Source organism: Lepisosteus oculatus, chromosome 12 (assembly GCF_040954835.1).
Source record: "Lepisosteus oculatus isolate fLepOcu1 chromosome 12, fLepOcu1.hap2, whole genome shotgun sequence".
In the NCBI taxonomy this organism is placed as follows: domain Eukaryota; kingdom Metazoa; phylum Chordata; class Actinopteri; order Semionotiformes; family Lepisosteidae; genus Lepisosteus; species Lepisosteus oculatus.
This window is the reverse complement of record NC_090707.1, coordinates 37,571,445-37,591,969: the sequence shown is the minus strand read 5'-3', so window position 1 is coordinate 37,591,969 and position 20,525 is coordinate 37,571,445. Positions and strand designations below refer to the sequence as shown.

The window sequence follows — 20,525 nt, the reverse complement described above, 5'->3', positions numbered from 1 at the left end:
GTCCGAGTCACAACAGCCTGCGAGGGTTTGAACTCAGCTCTCGTTTATTGGGGTTTGGACGAAACAAACAAAGACATCCGGGGACACCCCCTCAGCGCAAGACCCAGACCGCGGGACAAGCAGATCGGATCGGACCGGGCAGCCTTGACCGCTGGGGGCGCCGTTTGAGCCGACGGACCTCCTGGCACCCGCTGGGATGAGATGACCCCCTCCACCCCCACCCCAGGGCGTGCTCACAGCTCCAGCTCCACCTTCTCGCCCATCCTGCCCTGGTACGGCACCAGCAGGGGGCGCACCTCTTCGGACAAGAACCGCGCCACCTGCAGGCGGGGAGAGGAGAGGTTCTGAGGACACACGGGTCCAGTCGTGGGGGGAACGAGCCCGGCTGGACTCGAGACAGACTCCCCCCGCCCTCCAGGTCCAGACCTGGGGACCCCAGGCCACAGTCCAAGGCGAGTGCACCTGTGGGTTTCTGTAATGCCCTACCTGCTGGGGGGCTCTCCCGATGAAGGTCTGGGGGTCCAGCAGGGTATCCAGCTGGCCCAGGATGGGGCTGAAGTAGGGGTCGTTGCGGATGCGGGTCATGAGGTCGTTATCGCCCCCTTCCTGTTTCACGACCGCGGCGGCCTGCTGGGACAGCACTCGGATCTTCTCATGGCAGTCCTGGAGAGAGGAGGGGAGAGAGAGGAGAGAGGAGAGAGGAGAGAGGAGAGAGGAGAGAGGAGAGAGATGAGGGGACAGCATGGAGACAGAGAGGAGAGAGGAGAGAGGAGAGTGAGGAGGGGACAGCATGGAGACAGGAGAGAGGAGGGGACAGCATGGAGACAGAGAGGAGAGAGGAGAGAGGAGAGAGGAGAGAGAGGAGGGGACAGCATGGAGACAGAGAGGAGAGAGGAGAGAGGAGAGAGGAGAGAGGAGAGAGGAGAGAGGAGAGAGGAGGGGACAGCATGGAGACAGAGAGGAGAGAGGAGAGAGGAGAGAGGAGAGGGGAGAGAGGAGAGAGCATGGAGACGGAGAGAGGAGAGAGGAGAGAGGAGAGAGATGAGGGGACAGCATGGAGACAGAGAGGAGAGGGGAGAGAGGAGAGAGCATGGAGACGGAGAGAGGAGAGAGGAGAAAGCATGGAGACGGAGAGAGGAGAGAGGAGAGAGGAGAGAGATGAGGGGACAGCATGGAGACAGAGAGGAGAGGGGAGAGAGGAGAGAGCATGGAGACGGAGAGAGGAGAGAGGAGAGAGGAGAGAGTGTAGGTCAGCTCTGACTGCGCCTGGCCTGTTCTCCAGACACCTGGCCCTCTCACACGTGGCTGAAGGGTGAAACCAGCACTGCTGCAGTCCGCGCGGAGGAGGGGGTCTCAGAGCTGTGCCCCTCACGCGGAGAGGGTCCTGGGGGCCAGGCGATACCGGCTCCTCCTCCTGGCTCTGTTCTCAGCTGCACACGGAGCAATCGCAGGCTGAGAAAGAAACCGGCACCTGTGCCTACTGAAGGCGCTCAGGCAGCCCGACACCCTGATGGGTGAGCCAGCGCTGTTTCTCACTGGTGTCTCCCAGTCTACTACAGCCTCAGCGTGTCCGTCTGCCACTCGCTATCCCAGACCGTAACGTCCAGCATGGCTCTTGCCCCAGACGTCGGGGATACCCATACCCCCATCTCTCTCTGTGTACAAGCCCCCAGCAGGCTCTGCGGTCTCACCGGCGCCCCCTGCTGTCGGGGTGCCCTACCTGCCGGTTGCCCCCTGCCTTCACCATGGCCATGATGATGTTCTCCGTCGCCATGAAGGGCAGCTCGTGCCGGATGTGCCTGTCGATCACCTGCGGGGGGGCGAAACAGAGCAGGGAGACGGGGTGTGAGGGCCAGGATTTTATATCTGGTGGGGGGGGGACATTTCTGCACCAGCGACACGGGTGACCCCTGCTTGACACCGCGGACGAGACAGCTGAGCTGACACACGAGCCCGACTCTCACGGGGCAGCGTGGGAGCGGTCTACAGCGACCTGCGGCACGCAGGGGTCCAGCAGACCCCCCAACAACACGGGCCACGTGTGCGCTCCTAAAACAAACCCCGAAAGAAGTGCTGTTGTTTCCCTACATTTAACCGGAGTTACCGGAGTGTCACTGGGAAAAAAACCCACCCAGATGCAGGGGGAAACATTCGAACTCCACACAGAGGGTACCCTCCCGGCCAGAATCGAACCAGGAACCACTGGCGGCCGCGCCCGCCCAGTGTGCCGATACACCCAGGGCTGTTCCTCATCGCAGGGGGCAGCCGGGGTGCCGTTACCTTGGGATAGACCACCAGCCCCTCGGTGATGTTCTGCAGCGTGCTGAGGATGATGTCAGCCGTCAGGAAGGCCTCCGCCAGGCAGATCCGGCTGGGAGACAGAGCGGGGGGGGGGGGGGGGGGAGAATTAGCCGGAAAAGGGGCAGGAGAGAGGACAGGGGCCCACACCCGCCCCTCCTGAAGCTGGGCCACGATTACGGACTGCGGGGGTCAGACACTGCCCCCTCCTCTCCCCTCTCTCTCTCTCTGCCCTGTCTCTGTGCCCTACCTCCTCCCTCCTCCCCTCCTCTCCTCTCTCTCTTTCCCCTCCCCTCTCTCCCCTGCCCTCCCCTCCTCTCCCCTCTCTCCCCTCTCCTCTCCCTGCCCTCTCCCCTCTCCCCTCCTCGTACCGGTTGGCGCTGTCGTCCAGTGTCCTCTCCAGCCACTGCACGGCGGCGGTCTGCAGGGGGTCGGACAGCAGGGTCATGAGGTGTCGGGCCAGACTGCAGCAGCGCTCGCTGCGCATGGGATTCCTCTTGTAGGGCATGGCACTGGAGCCTGGGGGGAGGAGAGAGAGGATGGAGAGATGGAGAGAACAGGGAGACAGACACATGAGAACTCCACACGGTCACAGAAAACACATGCACTAACAAGGTAGACAACCCTGGATACGGTCACAGATGCAAATCAGACACCCTCTGCACCCCAGTTTCACTACCAGTTCTGGGCTCTCGTGCAAGCGGACTTCGGAAGAGAAGCTGAACCAATCGTTATTTCCCCCGTCTGGGGAAACTCGCTCCGAACACAGTCGGAATCCAGACACCTCTCTAGCGCTGCTCAAACCCCGGAACGGACGTCCGCTGCAATGCGATGGGAGTCTAGCTCATCACCCCCGGCTGCAGGGCCTCACCGATCTGCTCCTTCTCAAAGGGCTCCTCGATCTCTTTCAGGTTGGCGAGGAGACGGATGTCAGTGCAAATCTGAGGAAAAGCGAACAGTAAAGCTTCAGTTCAACTCCGGCTAAGACCACACGAGACCCAGCCATCATTTATTAAAGGACAGGACTGCTGAGCGGTTCAACCAAGAAACAGGCCTGCCAGCTTTTACCCCTTTCAAGGGCACAACTTCGAGGCACTGCAGTTACATGGAGCAACCAGCGGGTGGCGATGTTCCCTATGGGAGAATCTCCTCACCTTGTGAACAGTGGCGCCTAGGCTGGCCAGCGCCGCCAGCGAGTCTATGTCCACTTTGCGGCTGTACGTCTGTCCGGTCACCAGGTACGCCCTGCGGGACACGGGGACAAACACAGTCTCCATTTGTCTGCTGGAGTCGTCTTCTCCCTTATCCAGGCACAATCCGGGAGATTCTCTCCGACTCTGCCCTTAGGTCCGTTAAAAGGAGTACCGGTCTTGCTCAGCCAGAACAGGGCTTCGTCGCCAGGTTACAGCCGCTGTCTCGAAGAGGAGCGCTTACTTTTTGAAGCCGGCCATTTCCGTCACCAGCCTGTCCAGCTCTTCCACCTGCGAGAGCGTCAGGACACCAAAGTTAAGGCCTGAATTCCAGGTTTCACCCTCTCCGTGTCCCCGCGTCGGTCTCCGGGACCCGAGCCCAAAGCCGCCCTGAACCGCCTCGGCCTCAAAAACGGCTTCCCCCGGTCGCCACGGCGGCGGCGCGCTCACCTTGCCGTGGTCCCCCTCGAAGAGCTGCAGGAAGCTGGCCTGTGTGCCCGTCGTGCCCTTGGCCCCCCGGAAACGGAGGTCGTCGCGGGCGCGCTGCAGGTTCCGCATGTCCAGGGTCAGGTCCTGCAGCCACAGGCAGGCCCGTTTCCCCACCGTGGTCAGCTGGGCCGGCCTGGCGGAGAGCGAGACGGCTGAGGGCACCCCGCGCGGCCCGGGGTCTCGGCGGAGGAGGAGGAGGAGGAGGAGGCCGGGGTACTCACTGGTAGTGCGTGAACCCCAGCGTGGGAAGGTCAGCGTGCTTCTCCGCGAAGTCGGCCAGCCTGCTCACCACACACGCCAGCTGGGAGGAGAACAGGGAAGGAAGAGCCCCAGCGGGGGAGGTCAGGGGTCGAGGGTCGGGGGTCAGGGGATTCTCATCGGCGAGCGAGTTTTTCGTTCCCGGTTTTATTTTTCATACTTTTCTTCAACCCTTCCAGTTCTGCTTCAGCCCTTGTCGCCCTTTAGCGCAGCTTTGCAACGGTGGCCTCGGACAGGAGCAAACACTGGCCGTTCCAGATGTCCCAAAACAAAAACATCCAGCGCCAGCCCTTAGTCCAGTGCTCCCTCCCTCCCTCCCCCCCTCTCCCTGCCTCACCCTCTCCCCCACTCTCCCTGCCTCACCTTGGGTAAGAGGATGTCGAAACCGTCACGCAGCACAATCAGATCCTGAAAGACAGAGAGACACGTCGGGGCAGGGGGAGGACAGAGGATTATTAACACAGCTCTCGGGAAGGGAGAGCAGCCCCAATCCCTAGGAAACAACCCCCCCAACTCCTCCGTTCCTTCAATCCCAGCTTTAAAGACCCGGATTTCCCCCAGGAACCGACGCCATTCCTGGTCTCCAAATCTTCGTACTGAGCTACCGGTTTCTCCTGCTCCGGGTGTTTTTCCAGGTTTCATGTGGGGAATGCAGGTCCCTTTGGATAACCAGTGAAGTGAAGAAGACAGAACCGGAACACTTCTGGACCCAGCGTGGACAACTACAGCCTACACGAATCCTCCAGGAGCCGGTTCCGAGTCCGACCGGAAAACCCCGGACAAATCTGGGGCGCGGCCCCCTCACCGTGTTGTCCCCCACGTAGCAGGAGGTGGCGCCCAGGTGGATGATGGGCGCGGCCCGGGGGCAGGCGTGGGCGAAGGTGTGGACGTGCGCCATGACGTCGTGCCGCAGGCGGCGCTCCTCCTCCGCCGCGCGCGGGAAGTCGATCTCCTCCGCCTGGCTCTCCATCTCGGCGATCTGCTCCTCCGTCACGGCCAGCCCCAGCTCCTGGGGGAGACGGGGGGACCCAGGGATTAACACAGGTCAGGACAGGACTGGGGTCCAGGGAGAGAGAGGGACACAGCAGGATGAACACAGGTCAGGACAGCACTGGGCGAGAGGGACACAGCGGGATGAACACAGGTCAGGACAGGACTGGGGTCCAGGGAGAGAGAGGGACACAGCAGGATGAACACAGGTCAGGACAGCACTGGGCTACAGGGAGAGAGAGGGACACAGCGGGATGAACACAGGTCAGGACAGGACTGGGGTCCAGGGAGAGAGAGGGACACAGCAGGATGAACACAGGTCAGGACAGCACTGGGGTACAGGGAGAGAGAGGGACACAGCAGGATTAACACAGGTCAGGACAGGACAGGGGTCCAGGGAGAGAGGGACACAGCAGGATGAACACAGGTCAGGACAGGACTGGGGTCCAGGGAGAGAGGGACACAGCAGGATGAACACAGGTCAGGACAGGACTGGGGTCCAGGGAGAGAGGGACACAGCAGGATTAACACAGGTCAGGACAGGACTGGGGTCCAGGGAGAGAGAGGGGCACAGCGGGATTAATGCAAGACGATAGCCTGTCTTCCCACAAGAAAGGGCTCCCTTCCCTCTTAAAAACAGCGCAACAGGGAAACTCCCTTCAGCTGCTGTCGGCCCTGGAAAGCCGATACGAAGACCCCGAGGCTCTCCCGTTACCGTGACACTGAACAGAGGCTATTTCGGACAGGCCGCTCCTCCCCGCCAGGCTGCATGCTCCGTTACAGGACGTGCCTGGTGTTGGCTGTGCTCCATTGCGTGCCCGGCGTTGTGCCATACTCCTTGGGCCTGCGAGTCGACAAGCTGTGATGTGGGGACCTGTGACCCCCCAGCGCCACACGAAGGACAACGAGCTCTGCTCTACCCTCCTCCTCTTCCTCCCCCGCCCCCTCTCCTGAAATCAGCTGAGGGCGCTCATGTGACAGGCCGCGTGGGGGACATTAACACTGAACTGATTGACTGTGACCGACCACTCTGGGCTCTAGGAGTCGAATCAAGACCTCCTGACGACCGCAGGCCCCCTCAGCGGTCTGTCCTCAGAACAACCTGCACCGATGCACACTGTTCATTACACAGTGACATGATATTACCGCATGTCTGTGTCCTGCAGGGCAAACACAGGGCATCAGGGCCTATAGGCAGAAACAGGTGTTGACCGGGTAGCTGGTAAAACCCGGGATGGATCGGAAGTGCTCTGCAATGAGGTGTTGTTCCCAGCTCTGGAGTCGTGGGCGAATAACCAATCCGGTCCGGAGATCAAGACTGAGAAGAGACCGTGAACGGAGGAGATACTGAGATACCGAGCACCCTGGGCTGACGTTATTGTGAACACTGCTCAGCCCACGGCACGACACTCCTCTCCTCATGAGCCTCGCTGTGCAGGCTGGACTGATTGGAACAGGGGTCTCCAAGCCCCAGTCCTGGGGAGCCCCCCTCCCCCCATCTACCGCCCTCTTTCGTTGAGAGATCACGTGAGAGCCAAAATCTGAGGCATAGTTCAACCCCCACCCCGGCGGGTCGCGAGTTCTCTTTAAAAGACCGTGTCCTTGAAAAATGTATCGATCGCTTCCAGGTGATCCCGAGCTGCACCAACAGTGGACCTGTTGTGTACTAAAAGACGGACCGGATGTGGGGTCGTCAGGAGCGGGGTTAGGGCAACGCAACAGGGTTTCTGCCCAGCAGATCCATCCCGCGTCTTGCCAGCTGCAGGCTCTTTCAGATACCTGGGACTGGATATTTCCGGCAGGTCTGCTTATTTTGAGTAAATATGCACGCACAGTTAAAACGGGAATATACCCGAAGTCCTGCTGCTGCTGCTGCACCTCGTAAAACCCGAACCGGCCTCGCCGTCCCCCGAACCGTGCCGAAGCGAACCGATCCGTTTTCCCGTTAGCTGTCACCGACTTGTATTTATAGATCAAAGATACAACTGCGACCGGCACTCTCCCTCTTTACAGCTGTACAGGGGCGTAAGGCTGGGGCTCGGAGCTCCGGTCCTGCAGCTGTTTATAGATGACAGACTCCGGGCTGCGAGGGTGAGACAGGGTCGAGTGTCGGATGCAGGACGGCACACGGACAGCCAGGGCTGTTTCCGCACAGGAGAGCTACAGTACCACTGCCGCACGGGTACTGCTGGCTGCGAGAGAGAGAGAGAGAGAGCGGCACGGACACGGGCAGACAAACCTTCTCCGCTTTGGCGAGAAAGATCCACAGTTTTCTCCAGGTGGTGAATTTCTTCCTGTCGCTGAAGTTGTAAGCCATCTCCTTGCTGGCGTACCGCGACACCAGCGGCGACCGATACCTCATGAATTCGTCCTCTTTGCTGCTGCTGCTGCTGCTTGCACCGTCGGCCGACGCCATCTTCCACCCTTCTGCTGCCTCTCCGGACACCGACTGAAGCCCGCAACAGTAACCAGACAAGTAGAACCAAAAAAAAAACACAACCCCCTTCAATAACTCAACTCACATGGGTCAAAAAGTAGTTTCGCGACAGTGGCCGACAGAATACGGCAGGAGGTCGACAATACGCTGGCGCGACAAGAACGGTCTTCCAGTCGACATCCCGGAATACGGTAGAAGGTCACATCTGTAGCGTAGCTAGCTACCACATAACTGTTTCCGCTTTTATATCATTCCACCACCTATTTCACCTGAATAAAGACGACACCCGCATGTTTCTCAGAATTAGCTGAATTGTGTCTGACAGCTCAGCGCAAAGCTGCGATCTCCTTCCCTACCCCTCAGGTAGAGACAACTGATGAGGGCTGGCCCGTCTGCAGGTACCAGATGCACCTGCAAGACGTTCGTAAGCAACATCCTTCCCTCAGTAGCCTGGATGTCTCGGGCACACCTGACAGTCACTCAACACCGAGTGGCTCAATTGCTCCGCGTGGAGGCAAGGGAAGGATATTCACCTGGAGAGAAGTCAGCCAGCGACAGGCGCAGTACAGGACGCCAGCCCATCACAGGGCAAACAAACACTGGGGCCAAATTCTCTGGCAGCCAATTAACCTACCAGCCAAGGGAAACTGACACGAACATTAGGATAACAGACAAGCTCCGCACAGCCAGCACCCCCCCTCCAGGTCCCGAACTGAACCCACCAGACCCCAGAGCAATGCATTATGGGTGAAGACCGAGTCAGGGGTAGCACTGGGGCTGGTAGCTTGTGCTCGGTTTAGCACAAACATGGTCACACCCATCAGCCACACAGCAGGTAGGCTGTGAACCCTTCCTGGACCCTGGCGGCCCAGCAGAACCGAAGAATAATTACCAATAAGAGGCGCCATTCGGCCCCTTGGGTAATCCTGCTGTCAGAACTGGAGGCACTTCTTTACACAAAGGGCGGTGGGAGTGTGGAACAAGCCACCCAGCTGTGGTGTGGCCAACCTCCTAGCGTTTTTCAGGAAAGGGACTTTCCCAGATGGTATTTTGGCGTGGGGGCTGGGAACGACCTGGGAAAAACCTCATGTAAAAACTACACGCAAGATTCTTCTGTCCACAGCCTAAGGAGGTGCACCGAGACCTTGACACTGTTGCTAAACAATGAAAACAAACTTATCAGGCGCAACGCTTAAAAAAATATTAAGCCTTTGAGTTACGTAGTGGAAATTAAATGTTGAAATCTTACTTTAAGCTCATTTTTATTGCATAAATGCTGATCCTGTATGCTGCGATACAGTAAACAAAAAGCTTTATGTCACGAAAAATTTTATTGACGACTTTTTTCCCCACATTGTCTTGAAAGCGTTTTTTTTACACACAAAAGAGTTGGTGGGGGCGGGGGAAGTAAGCTACACATCACATTTCCCCTTTCCACTTCACAGGACGGATCTTCACAGGTCGTTCCTTCCAGCTCGGCGCTTCTCTGGTTTGTGGGGGAAAAAGCACGTGGCGAGTGGGGGGCTGGGCGGGCCCTGGTACTCTAGGTACACACCTGTCGGAAACACAGCGAGAAGGCGTGACGGGTGCTGCGAGTCTGTACGAGGGCAGCTGGGAGCTTCTTGGACCTGTGGAGTTGAATGACTGCTGGTGGTAGTATGAAGCCCCACTGGTTTGGCAAGGGGTCCCTAATGGCTCCTGTAACACCCCCTGGAACTGGACGCAAACCCAGCTCAGGGACCTGGGCAGCAGGAAATAGGGGAAGACGCCTTCTTTAAAAGGTACAAGGGTGGCCCAGGGCTCTAGAAAGTGCTCTACGCCAGGCCATCCCGTTACCACATAACTGTTATTAGGAGTCCCAATATTTCAGAGAGAGCATGCTGTACTGAGCAGCATTCAGGATGTAACCAGGAAAAAAAAAAGCAAAACCATGTTCAGTGAAAACTGGCATCGGTTCAGCCCCAGGTCTTTGCCAGTTGGCAGGAGGAAAGGGCGTCTGTTTTAACTCTGAGTTTTTAATATGTTGCACTGACTGCTGAAAGGGTTCGTCATTCTACTGAATTCAGTTTTCATGGTTTAGGCCTCGTCGGCAGTGAAGTGTTGCAAAGCGGGGGCCGTGTCTGAAAAGCTGGACCGAAATTCACCCTTTTCGGGCGCGGCACCTACCGCAGCCCGCGGCCAGAGCTCGCTCGCACACGCCGGCCGGATCCTCGACTCCCTGCCGTTCCAGGAACTCGGTCGGATCCGGAGCCAGTAAGATCCAGCACACCTGAGCCGCCTCCTCCCGAAAGGGCACCTTCACGGACATAAACACGCACTCGGTTCCAGACACAGAACACGCGTCTCCTGAATTACCCGCCACGCCCAGAGTGGCCAAGCCTGCCCCCAGAGAAACGCCATCCAGCAGCGATTTCACTCACCCTGGCTCAGTCATCAGTCTGTAACGACCTGGAACACGCGAGCATCGATAAATCTGGTCACTTCATTTCACTACAATCTCTTTAAAATGACCAGCCGTGAGTCACTGCTTGTACAGCTACAGAGTACTGTTACTTGGTTTCATAGGGTCTCTAATTAGGGGCAGCACAGCGATGCAAAGGTCAGCATTTCTGCCTCGCAGCGTGGGGGTCCTGGGTTAAATTCCGGACCTGGGGTGCTGTCTGTGTGGAGTCTGCGTGATCCTGCTGTGTTCGGTTCGCATGGGTTTCCTCTCACAGTCCACAAACATGCTGGTAGGTTAATTGTCTTTTCAAATCATCAGCCTGTGTGTGTGTGTGTGTGTGTGTGTGTGTGTGTGTGTGTCCAGGTACATTAATTAAACCTTTAAAAAAAAAAAGGTTTCAGACCTTCATGTAAACTGGAGGAATCCGCTTGAGTTTCCTCGGCGCAGAGACAGAAGGCTCTTCTTGACTCGCTGAAGCACAACTGGCCTGGCAGGAAGGAACAGAGCAGGAAATGTGTGGAGTCTGTGATCTGTATTTTGTGATGCTTATGTGTATCTTTTCAGACCTGGCATCTCTAGCAGAGCTTTCTCAAGAAGCTCGTCTCTGACATTCACAGTACAGTGCCTTCCAGTACCCAACTATACTACTTAAAAATCCCACTGTCCGTTAGAGAAGTGTTTAACCCTGGTGTCCTGCCTACTGGTCAGTACAGATCCCAGGCCACTGTCCATCAGAGAAGTGTTTAACCCTGGTGACCTGCCTACTGGTCAGTACAGATCCAAGGAAACTGTCCATCAGAGAACTGTTTAACCCTGGTGTCCTGCCCTCTGGTCAGTACAGATCCCAGGACACCGTCCGTCAGAGAAGTGTTTAACCCTGGTGTCCTGCCCTCTGGTCAGTACAGATCCCAGGACACCGTCCGTCAGAGAAGTGTTTAACCCTGGTGTCCTGCCCTCTGGTCAGTACAGACCCCAGGCCACTGTCCGTCAGAGAAGTGTTTAACCCTGGTGTCCTGCCCTCCGGTCAGTACAGACCCCAGGGCACTGTCCGTCAGAGAAGTGTTTAACCCTGGTGTCCTGCCTACTGGTCAGTACAGATCCAAGGACACTGTCCTGCTGAGTTCGACACGACTCGAACTCAGCAGGCCTGGACCTGGAGGGGGTGGGGGAGAGAGTGGGATGTTCTTCCAGCTTTGACTTTGGTCTACGCTATAGGGTTCAGCACACAAAACAGTGCTGTCACCCCTAGAGCCTCTCCCCCACTCAAGGTCCTTCAGATCTGCACTGTTTCGTCACTGGGAACTCTCCAGTGAGTGAGCAGGGCCGACGGCACAGTCGCCGGTGCCCAGTAACGTACTGGTGCGCGTGCGGCAGGACAGCCTACCGGGGGCGCAGCTGCTCTCCTGCGGGAGCTCCTGGGGTGGTTTTCCGGAGGGCCGGGGCTCAGTCGAGCAGACGGGAGGGGGGGCCTCCCAGATTCCTCCCGGGAACCGACAGGCTTTCCCGCCACTTTCCCCTTGCGCCCCCGCTTAGCGTCGCCACCGCGGTCTCTCCTCCGCGACCTGCCAGAGCCTCGCTCCGGGACGGGCTCAGGCCGGAGCTCTCTCTTCTGCGGCGCGAGCGCGGGTTTCGCCTGCCGGTCGACGTCCGGCCCCTCGGTCCGGGCTGTGGTTTGAGCCTTGTGGGCCTCTGCCGCACTTCCGGGCATTTTCCAGCTCACCGATTCCTCGAAGGAGACCTTCTTCCGAGGCAGGGAAGGCAGGGCGGCTCGGTTCTGCGAGAAGTGCGGAGTCAGAGAGCGCGTGGGAACCTCGACAACCGCGGACACGCTCCCCGTTTAACGCCGTAACGTGAAAGACGGATAATCGGGATACGTGCCCAGCAAAATTTCACTTGATCCCGTAATAAAAGAGAGAACTGTTGGGGGAAAAAAAGCACCATAAAAAGATTCAGAAACTAGATGGAACACGCAGATCCTCACGTAAGTGGCACTGGTACAGAGGGTGTGTGTACACCCTCTGCTAAATAATCAGAGACTCTATTGCATTCCTCACCACTCAGGCTCCAGGTTAGGAACTGGCTGACTAGGAACAGGGTCGCTGCAGTCTGGATCTTATCCCAGAAGCACAGGGCAGGACAACACCTGGACGGGCAGCAAGTCCATCGTACTTAACACTCACACACAAACGGGGACAATTTACCATGTCTACGTGAGGTGGAAGGAAACCGGACCACCCGGTGAAAACCCAGGGAAGGGTGGGGGGAACACGCAGACACCACACTGACGTTGAGAACCGAACCCAGGAGCCATGTGGCAGCAGTGCTAATTGCCATGCCACTGTGCTGCCTGATATCAGACACCCCCCCATTAAGCATACTTATAGCTGCAGCTCAGTGGGGCAGACGTCAAAACCTGGGCCTACTTGAGACTGAAGAGCTCCGTCTCGATGCCGGCGCAATTTCGAAACCCTTTTCCCTAAAAACAACAACAACAACAACAACAACAAAAAACAAATTGACCACAGCTAAATGTATATAAAGACCCCAGGGGTACATCCGTTTAAAATACATTTGCAATGGTTTTATTTAGCTTTTATGATCTGAAACATAAAGTGCTCAAATGTCTCAGAAATACAGACGATGCTTCAATTAAGCTTTTTATTACCGTATTTCACAAAGCTATCAAACATCAGACCATGCTACCATTTCGATTTCCATTAGGAGAACAGAAGATGTGTGGAACAAATTCACCCAACAGATCAACCGCAAGGATATACTGTATTAATACAGCGATCAGCTGCGCGTGTATTTATACCTGACACTGTAGCAGCAGCTGTGGGAAGAACTGAACTTCTGGATGTTTTCCGACAGTTGATTTTCAGAAGGTGGGTTTTGGGGATCAGAAAAACACAAGTGGAGAAGTTAGTAAGCAAGGGATTTGTTACACGACCGCTTCGCCGCAGCAGAAATAAAAGCCATTGTATTTCAAAGCTTCATCAAAAAACAAAAAAATTATTTGTGTTTTCCCAGACAAACAAGACGGGTGCCAGACGAGGACTTTTCCTGTTGTCTGGTAAAATGAGCCACTCGGGACCTAAAGTCCTACAGAAACCCATCCAGCAGACAGACACAGTGACATCATTACCCACTGGTCCATTCAGGTCTCCCTCAAATGACACGTATACAAGGACTACAAAATGTAAAAACCAACCAGCCTTGGCTTCAAATGACTGGAGCAACCACCCCTGTCTGAAAGGGAATGTGAGCATGTGGACTATGGAAAGAGCCACTGAATGTGATCACAGTTTGCACCACAGATGCCAACTCAGACAAAAAAATGTGCTTTTGGAAAACATCTGACAGGAACAAAGGAAAGCACAAAATTATTTTACTATCCTACTAAAAAGATGATAGCAGAACACACATTTTCATTGGGGCAGGCTCCGTCAATTTAATAACAACACTCCAGTATCTCAACTGCTGGAAACCTCCAGCTGTACGGGGTATTTTTAAGAGTAAAACGATCTAATGATTTTAATGACATGGTTTTCCACCTCTCCCCTCCCCCACCAACAAAACAATTACCTGTTGTCAGAGTGGCCAGTCTCTCTCCCCGCTGACAGCTCTTGAAGAATAAAATGTAAGCAAATCAAGGTTTGTCAAGTTACAGAACACAGGAATGGCTAAAAAGAGCAACAGAAAAAAGGTCATCATCGCTTGAAGAAGCAGCTACCGCCAGCGTTCATGGCTCAATAGTCATGGAAATAGTCTTCCGGGTCGGACTGTGCACAGTAAGTTTTAAACTGCATTTAACTGTGAGATGCACCACTGATGCAGCACGAACACAATCTATGTGTTTTCTCCACCCATTCTCTACCCCCTTCATCCACTTTAGGGTCGCGGGGGAGCTGGGGCCTATCCCAGCATGCATTGGGCACAAGTCGCAGGGGAGCTGGGGCCTATCCCAGCATGCATTGGGCACAAGGCATCTAGGATACACCCTAGATGGGATGCCAGTCCACTGGAGGGCGCACACAGACACCACGGCCAGACGAAACTTGATCTGCTGTACAGGGGATTACGGGTGTAGTCCGAGTTCACGTGAAGCAGAAAACCTGAATTCGTGCCTAACGATGGTTAAAAATACATCTGCCGTAAAAGTGAATCGATTCTGTCACCTTAGTTCTTGTTGTTTTTGGTTTTTTTTTTAAGAAAAAGAGAGTTGAGGAAACGCTCACCTAAAATCTCCGAGGCGTTGGGGGGCTGCCTCATGTTGATGGCGACAGCCCGGCTGGTGTCCAGGAGGGTGGAGTTCCTGCACCCCCCCCAGGGATCGTCATCGCCCGCGGTGAGCTCGGCCGTGCCTCCTGTTGACATCAACACGAGGGCAGCGCGACGCATTACAAACCCCGGCAACCGCTGGCTGCATCTCCAAAGACTGTGTCTGATCGATCGATCAATCGATCGATTGATGGATCGATCGGGAGCGCAAAGGCCTGCAGGTTTAAAACAAAATGGCCCCACTGGGGAGGAAGAGGGAGGGGGCAGTGCCTTCCATATCTTTCCCACAGAGGGCGCTGTTTAAACAGGAACTGTAGAAGGGGCAGTGGTATAATGTGAAGGGACGGTGAACACCGGTCCTACAGGTCCGCAAGTCATCAATTTCCAAACGCCTGGGATTCTAGTTCTGTTCAAGAAGTAAGGAGGCGACTGAAGTCAAGACCCTCCACATGAAAACACCCAACGGCTTCTGGCTCTCAGGAGCCATGGGCCTCGCTGAACCTTACCCATGAACTCCAAACACAGCGGCGATTTAAGAGCACCGTATGAGACCGTATGCTGGACCGTCTCCCTCCAGGGCCTGGGCTGGCCACCCCTGCAATCTGTCCACAAAGGCAAGGAGCCGCGGCAAAGCCAGGAAAACCCAGCAGAAGCTGTAGGATTTCCTCCCTCGACCAAAAGACACCGAACCAAACTACGGGCTTTCAGCTCGGTCTTCACAGCAGTTTATTTCTCCCTCTCTGCCCCCACCCCACGCCCAGGTGCCACACATACCCAGGTCGTCGGCTTTTCGGAAGACTTCCGGAGAGGACAGGCTGCTCTCCGAGACCAGGGAGAGGGACGGCGCGCCGGGAGAATCCGAATCCATGCACGCCAGGAAGAAGGTGGAAACTCCCGACGGCAAGACCATTTCTGCCACCCGGCCGAAGAGAAAACCCACACACATACGTGCACGTTACAAACCCTGTCGTTTTATTCGAAAGACCCTGCCGCCCTGGTCCTGGAGAGCCCAAACCCAGCAGGTTTTCCGGCTCACCCTCAAAACACAGGCTTCTAAAGGTCAGGAACAACTCAGCCGCGATCAATTAAAGAGGTAATCTGTCTATGCAGAGATCACGTAGGATTGAAATCTCAATCAGGGGAGTTCAACTCCATTCCTGCGGTGCCTGTTGTCTACTGATTTTTGCTCCAACCTCAATAACCCATCAAGAGATCGACAATTATTTCATAAAAACATTTGCAAGAATTTTTCTTTTAAAGTTGATGACTCAAAACATTTTCTTCAGTAAAGCCACAGATACCTATATTTATATACAGTAGATAGCTTATAGAGAGTTTAAATATATCTTTCAGAGCCTGGTTAGAATAGTTGCAGTAGACCTCTGCAATTAATTAAATTGATCGTTTAAATCATTAGCTCTCTGTCAATATGTAACAGAGCTCCAGGGGATGAAAGCCAGAAGACAGCAGGCCTTCCTGAAACTGGCCCTCAAGAATCAGGGTTCTCTTTACTGGACAGATTGCTTGCGTCAATAGCTGACAAGTTGTTGCCAGTTTTTACAAACAGGCGACCTACAATATAAGACTCACTGGACTGGGGCTCCCAATGACCAGGGCTGGGGAGACCCCTGACTTAGGGGGACCTGTAAGACTCAGTACATAGGGGCTCCCCAGGACCAGGGCTAGAAGAACCCAGCTTTACAGTTAAAACGGGCAGGTGAAAAACCGCAAGCTTGAGCGTGCGAGTGGTCGAAGAGGCAGGACTGCACGAAGGCACGAAGCCTGGCCCCAGAGCGTGCCCGTCGAGGTGTGTGACCCCCCGCTCCCCCGACGCGCTCACCTGAGACACCGTCGCTGTTGACAGAGCCACTTGCACAGCTGTCGCCCGGCGATTCCTGAAACGCGACAAAACCACCACCGGCATCATCTTTTACGAGGAAGGGCAAAAATAAAAAACGAAACAAAGTAATAGAAACGACATGGGTGGGGCTCAAAAATGATACCGCAGGGGCTCTCAGCAGATCACAGTCGGAATATCCCCTTGTTAAAAGACCGGACTTTAAGTGATTGATTAGTAAAAGGCACTTACTTTTTGAGGAGACGGTCTGGACAGCCCTCGGGATTTCTCTGGCTGGATGAGGAATCTGGAGAATGAGAATTATTTACAAATGCGTTAATTTACACTGTATGACTGGGGCCTGCATTTACACTTCACACAGCACAACAGGGACGTTTAAGGATCCTTTTGTTGAAAGCAACTGAAAAAATGATACTGTTACAAATCGGGGGGTTACGAAAAACTGGTGAACATCGGTATTCGACCGAGCAGTCCAATTAGTGAAATAATTATTCAACTTGTATGCGATTTCTAACCGTATACCCGATATACGGTGGGTATAATTGGAGGCACGTGAATTCTTTATGCTCTAGCAGGGATTCTCTAGACGGCGAGGGACAGAGACTCAGAGACGGCGAGGGACAGAGATACCCACTCCTGCTGCGAGGAGGACGACTCGTCGATGGGAGGGAGCTGCAGTTTCTGCTTCGCTTCCTGCTGGGCCGCGCAGAAAACCCCCTTCCGACCTGCCCAGAGACCCAGAACAATGGGCAGGACAGCGAGGAATTAACTCTCCTTTCCCCACACGTCTCGGCCATCAGCCTTTCCGCACCCCCATTCACGACTAAACACAAGGACGCACGTCCAAGCCGGACAACACCGAGTCACCTTTTCCTAAATACAAACAGTGCCCTCTGTGGGTGTTGGGACAGCAAATTCAAAACTGCTGTTTTTGCTGCGTATTCAAGCAATTCGAATGTGAAAACAAAAGATGGATATGAAAACGGAGAAAGAAACACTTTCTCACACTGAACTTATTTATGTATTTCTGTGCTTCCAATACATGTTGTACTTTTTCAGAATAACAGCACTTTTTGTGCTCAACCCAACCCCCCCTCCCTCCCTCCATTTCAGGTGACCAGTATTGGGATCCTTATTAAAGTATCAGGACAAGTCAATTAAAGCAATTAATCCATGTTTGGTTGCAAATCGTTTTGCAGGCAACGCCGGCATCAAGCCTGCGACCCAGTGACATCACCCGGCTCTTGGTTCGATGCAGACGCACGGGACAACGGGACAGGATCAGAGAGAACAACGGAACAAAAAGGAGCCTGTTCTCGAAACGGCTGGAATTTCCGGATGGCAGCCCCCGACCCCCGACCCCCGACCCCAGGCGGAGGCCTCACCCCTCCTCCGTGGCGCAGAGCCGGGCCAGCGGCCTCGCCCCCACCGCGGCGAGTCGTTCCTCCCCCTCCACCGCGGGCTCCTCCTCTTCGCCCGCGTGACGCCCATGCGGACCTGCGTGGGGCCCAGAGAGATCGGAACAGTTGAGCGTCTCGTTGTTGCCCCGGGGTTCAGTCCGTTTCCCAACCTCTTTATCCGGGGGGGAGCCGTTGTCTGTCCCAGCATGCAACGGACACAAGGCAGGACACACCCCGGACAGGACACCAGTCCATCCCAGGACACACACAGTCACACACCCTGGCCAGGACACCAGTCCATCACAGGACACTCACAGACACACACACCCTGGACAGGACACCAGTCCATCACACACACCCTGGACAGGACACCAGTCCATCACAGGAGACACACACCCTGGACAGGACACCAGTCCATCACAGGCCACACACACACACTCACACACCCTGGACAGGACACCAGTCCATCACAGGACACTCACAAACACACACACCCTGGACAGGACACCAGTCCATCACACACACCCTGGACAGGACACCAGTCCATCACAGGACACACACACCCTGGACAGGAAACCAGTCCATCATAGGACACACACAGACACACACCCTGGACGGGACACCAGTCCATCGCAGGGCACACACAGACACACACTCACCCCAGGGCCAATTTTCCCAAAAGCCAATTAACCCACCAGCATGTCTCTGGACTGTGGGAGGAAACCTGTGTGAAAACGCAGCGAACATGCAGACTCCCCACCGACAGCACCCCAGGAATTGAACCCAGGGCCCCAGCGCTGAGAGCCAGCAGAGCTGACCACATGTGCCACCCCACTTTCGAAGGTGATTCTGTGAAACCTGGAGGCTGCAGACCTCTGGTCTCTGTTACAGCAGCTGCCAGGCCTACAGGCACGGAGGATTAAGAGTGACCTATAAAGGTGGTGGAGGGCTGCAGGTATCCAACCAAAAGAGGCTTCTTGTTGAATCTGAGCTAACCGTCGTCTTAGACGCATCAGATTTCACTCCTCTTCTGCAGCGAACAGACGGTTTCGACTACTTTTTAAACTGTCTTACTCCTGTTGAACCCAGGAGAGCATGAGGCGAGAGCCGCGCACACTCACACAAACAGGGTGGGGGATGAATTTAACAGCGTCTGACCAGCTTGTGTAGTTCGTGGTCTTTTTTTTTCCCGCTTCTTTTGAAAAGCGTGTTGAAAAGACCTCCCGGGGTGTCTCTACAGGGGCGCTTACTCGACAGAGTAGTCTTCAGTAAGCAAGTAAAAAAAACACAAACCAAACGTTTCCTTTACTTCATCGTTTAGTGAGACTACAACGTAGTCATCTTTCAGAGAAAAAAAAAAAGCTGATAAAAGATTACCTGCTCGTTTAAAGTCGTTGCTTACAAGCGAATAATCAGACTCGCGATCCTGTTGTACCGACACTGGTCTTCCGACCCCGTGGGAATGGAAAACGCTTAAACCTCCCGGTTTTCAAGTACGGTTTTGACACTTCGGGGGCTGGAGATCCGATGCCTTGTTGTTATTTTTTTTAATCTTTTACAGCTCGTTAACGGTCTGATTTTTAGTTCTGACGAACCGCAGGCGGATCCCGCTCTCGGCCCTCGAGCGCCTCACGCCGCCCTCCGCGCGCGGCTTCCCACCCCGAATCGTCGCACGAGCGCGTTCCCACCGGAACTGACGACGGCACGGCTCTCCAATCCCGGCGGCCTTCGCGCGTCACCCCTTCGCTGTAGATGTGCAGGAGTAATCACTACAGCCCGCGGTATTGCGTGACACGGGCAGTAAAAGAGTAAACATCTTTAATCAGTAAAAATCATACATTATTTACATTTCCAACGTTAATTTGAATGTTGAGTGGAGTTGCTCCACTGTTCCTATCCAAGCAGCTCGATATAGATTTTTATGAGGAACCGGCATAGGTGGGAACAACTACGAATCCTTTCACACTTGTTAACTACTAGGAGAAAAATATCGCCTTTACAACAAACCTGAGACCTGTTATTTTAATTCAGAACTCAGACAGAACTAAAGTCAACTGTCTTGCGAGACCAGAAAACCTGAGATTCTCTACCTTCGATGCAGCAAAATTTATCCCTCAAGCGTTTTCTCAGCCAAAACAATCACTCGGACAGCGGCTGAGATTTTTCATCCAATCACAACCCTCAGACCCGCTGCTTCTGTCCAATCACAGAGCTTCCCCGTGTCCCTGCTTCTGTCCAATCACAGCGCTCCATTCGTTTCCCTGCTTCTGTCCAATCACAGCGCTCCCTTCGTCTCCCTGTTTCTGTCCAATCACAGCGCTCCCTTTGTCTCCCTGCTTCTGTCCAATCACATCGCTCCATTCGTCTCCCTGCTTCTGTCCAATCACAGCGCTCCCTCGCTCTCCCTGCTTCTGTCCAATCACATCGCTTCATTCGTCTCCCTGCTCCTGTCCAATCACAGAGCTCCATTCGTCTCCCTGCTTCTCTCCAATCACAGCGCTTCCAGTTGAAGCTTGAGCGTCTATTCCGTATCTCTCCGTAGAGAAAGGAGCGAAAAAGTAAAAGTCCAACCTACGAGCCCAGCGCGCTGTTCAGTCCTGACTCGTGAACAGGAAGACTCCGTCAAGTTGCAGTACTTCACACTCAAAACATGTTTTTTATTAACACGCAGGGTTTTTTTTTTTATTAAGGAACGAGGATGGTAACAAGTTGGTTTAAAGGAGTCAGAATTTTGCGTGTTTCTTCTTGAAATGCGCTAGTCTTACCAAGGAACTGTACAGGCATAGGAAACCATCCTGATCCAACTGGTCTCTTAATCAAATAGGTGTGTGGCACTGGCTTCAGACTCATTCATGACAACATACTCCTGTTGAAGAACGAC

The 20,525-nt window shown here is 54.7% G+C and overlaps 2 protein-coding genes across 4 annotated transcripts; both read right to left on the bottom strand.

Moving 5' to 3' along the window:
• Positions 1 to 26: 26 nt before the first annotated feature.
• adsl (adenylosuccinate lyase) lies at positions 27 to 7,793 on the bottom strand. Its single transcript, XM_069196878.1, has 13 exons — positions 7,465 to 7,793; positions 5,041 to 5,244; positions 4,599 to 4,643; positions 4,199 to 4,278; positions 3,939 to 4,110; positions 3,733 to 3,779; positions 3,453 to 3,543; positions 3,170 to 3,239; positions 2,670 to 2,817; positions 2,281 to 2,371; positions 1,721 to 1,810; positions 487 to 663; positions 27 to 320 (listed from the first exon to the last, which is right to left on the bottom strand). The coding sequence occupies exons 1-13, from the start codon at positions 7,639 to 7,641 to the stop codon at positions 234 to 236; spliced, it is 1,479 nt and encodes a 492-aa protein (XP_069052979.1). The 5' UTR covers positions 7,642 to 7,793; the 3' UTR covers positions 27 to 233.
• A 1,114-nt stretch (positions 7,794 to 8,907) lies between these two features.
• On the bottom strand, positions 8,908 to 19,839 carry LOC107078860 (uncharacterized). 3 transcript variants are annotated; one of them, XM_069196880.1, is made up of 14 exons: positions 19,735 to 19,839; positions 17,630 to 17,741; positions 16,879 to 16,969; positions 16,476 to 16,530; positions 16,227 to 16,281; positions 15,161 to 15,298; positions 14,344 to 14,472; positions 13,691 to 13,730; positions 12,921 to 12,958; positions 12,529 to 12,581; positions 11,490 to 11,879; positions 10,509 to 10,587; positions 9,829 to 9,958; positions 8,908 to 9,217 (listed from the first exon to the last, which is right to left on the bottom strand). In XM_069196880.1, exons 2-14 carry the CDS (start codon positions 17,733 to 17,735, stop codon positions 9,082 to 9,084), a joined length of 1,440 nt encoding a protein of 479 aa, XP_069052981.1. In that variant the 5' UTR covers positions 17,736 to 17,741; positions 19,735 to 19,839; the 3' UTR covers positions 8,908 to 9,081. The 3 variants fall into 3 exon arrangements, with proteins under 3 accessions (XP_069052981.1, XP_069052980.1, XP_069052982.1); XM_069196879.1 differs by lacking the exon at positions 19,735 to 19,839 and adding an exon at positions 19,022 to 19,362; XM_069196881.1 differs by lacking the exon at positions 19,735 to 19,839 and adding an exon at positions 19,022 to 19,359 and having other exon boundaries at positions 10,509 to 10,592.
• Positions 19,840 to 20,525: the final 686 nt, after the last annotated feature.